We start from the raw sequence: 1,932 nt of genomic DNA, 5'->3' as shown, positions 1-1,932 counted from the left end.
CAATGGAAACCAGCTTTAAAGATACAGGACACACACCAAACGAAGCTTTGGAAGCTTTAAAGCTGGTTTCCATTGAGATTACATTGAATTACCAAGCTAAACGTTCAACTATATATCTGTAGTGTGAATGAGGCATAAGGGATGGCATTTTCTTTTTGTACGAATGACTGATTTCGTAAAGAGATCACTTGAAATACTTCACTGAGCTCTTCTGCATTCAGCTTCAAAATGCATAAAATATACTCCTGACGAGGAGACTGTCCTCTCAGTTCGCATGACTTCCTTTTAAAACCCTTTGATCATAATGTTAGACAGTAAATATATTGCCACCATTGTGCCTCATAAAAGTGTGTGATCACAGTAGCACTCATAAACAGCTCGGTGAAACGATATAATGAATAATACAGAGGAGATTTGTTGCGGCCTGGCACAAACGAGACTTTTGTCATAGCAATCAACGCCTGGGTAAAAGCAAAAAGAGGTTCCATCAATAGTGGTTCATCAGTACTCAGTGCTGGAGGCTGTATAATAACATTATGCCAAGGCCAAAGCCAGTGTGAACTGAGGCAGAACACTGCGTCCTACCCACCGCTTCCACTTAACGATGCCGCTCATTGTCTGGCTAGCGGAGAATCGCTAACACTTGAGGTGCTTCTTGCTGGTCATGTCGTTCCAGATGCGGTGCATCTCCTCCGGGGAGATCTGGTGGACCGTGACCACCCTGCGGTAGCGGCATAGGCTGTACGCCATCTTCCAGTGGTTGAAGCCGCTGTTCTGGAAGGGGTGGATCCCCAGCTTGCGGAGGCACACCCCCACGTACACGTCCTCCAGGTGCAGCAGCCGGGTGTGCTGCGAGGTCGTGTAGATGAGCTCCGCCACGTCAGCCGAGAACACGTACCCCGTGCCCGAGCAGAAGGGCGGGTACTTGCTCTCCGGATACAGGTCCCTGGGCATGTACCACTTGCTGCGCATGTCTCTTATCGGCCCGCCGTTGATGACGTAGCCCGTGAAGTACCGCCTCCGGGGCTTGGTGGCGGGCTTGAGGAGGTTGTAGACGAGGTTCTCCATGTTGACGAAGATGTCGCTGTCCGTCTTGAGCACGTACTGGGCCTTGGGGCAGAAGGTGGCCACCCAGCGCATGCCCATCATGGTCTTGAGGGTGAGGTTGTGGTACGAGTCCACGAAGTCCTCCACCACGATGTCGTGGAAGATCTGGCTCTCCTGCTCCACCATCTGGTTGAGCACGTGGTCCGTGTTGCGGCCCAGCAGGAACAGCGTGACCACGCGCACCTCGGCCAGCGCACTCTCGTCCCCCCACGTCTCGCGGATGGCCTGCCGGGCGTCAAACTCCTTGTGCGTGGTGCTGATGAGGATGACCAGGAACGGGGCCTCCGCCTCGCACTTCTTCTCCTCGTTGACGAGGTAGGCGAAGTCGTGCGGGTTGAGCGAGCGCGTGCGTATGTTGCCGAAGGTGGAGTTCTTGTGCGACTTGGCCGGGCGTATGGGGATGTTCAGCTGGCCCGTGTAGGACGTGGAATTCCGCGAGCCGCTCAGGTACCACAGAGCGCTCGCCCAGCAGACCACCGTCAGCAGGTACAGACAGGAGACCTTGGAAGGCATCTCTCAGTTAGTTCCTCGCGTCGGGCGCTAGCGATGGCGGAAGCATTGGAAGTGTGGGAGCCTCGCCTCCATGGGATGTCCTAGTTGTGGCGGGGGCGCAGCTTTCGGCTGCCTTCCCAACACGCTTGGCATTAATTTTAGATAAGGAAACCCACTCTACGGTCTGGTGTTGAAAAGAAGCATCACTGAGATTCCTTATCTTCGACGCTTACCATATTCCATAGCTGCAGCTCCATAGAGCGTAGCCTCGTGCCCCTCGTAACAACATTGGAATCTAAAAAGAAACAAAAGAGCAGAATGGAAAACAGAACA

At 53.5% G+C, this 1,932-nt stretch overlaps 1 protein-coding gene across 1 annotated transcript; it reads right to left on the bottom strand.

Annotated features, from left to right (window-relative positions):
• Window positions 1-636: 636 nt before the first annotated feature.
• Window positions 637-1,620, bottom strand: LOC308280399 (beta-1,3-galactosyltransferase 1-like; the record flags this gene model as incomplete). Its single annotated transcript, XM_080720666.1, has 1 exon — window positions 637-1,620. One exon carries the CDS (start codon window positions 1,618-1,620, stop codon window positions 637-639), a length of 984 nt encoding a protein of 327 aa, XP_080576792.1.
• Between the last annotated feature and the right edge of the window lie 312 nt (window positions 1,621-1,932).

This window comes from Nannobrachium achirus (assembly GCF_963921795.1).
Source record: "Nannobrachium achirus genome assembly, chromosome: 24".
Taxonomy (NCBI): Eukaryota; Metazoa; Chordata; class Actinopteri; order Myctophiformes; family Myctophidae; genus Nannobrachium; species Nannobrachium achirus.
Note: the sequence above shows the minus strand (reverse complement) of the source record. Positions and strands in the feature narration are given on the sequence as shown.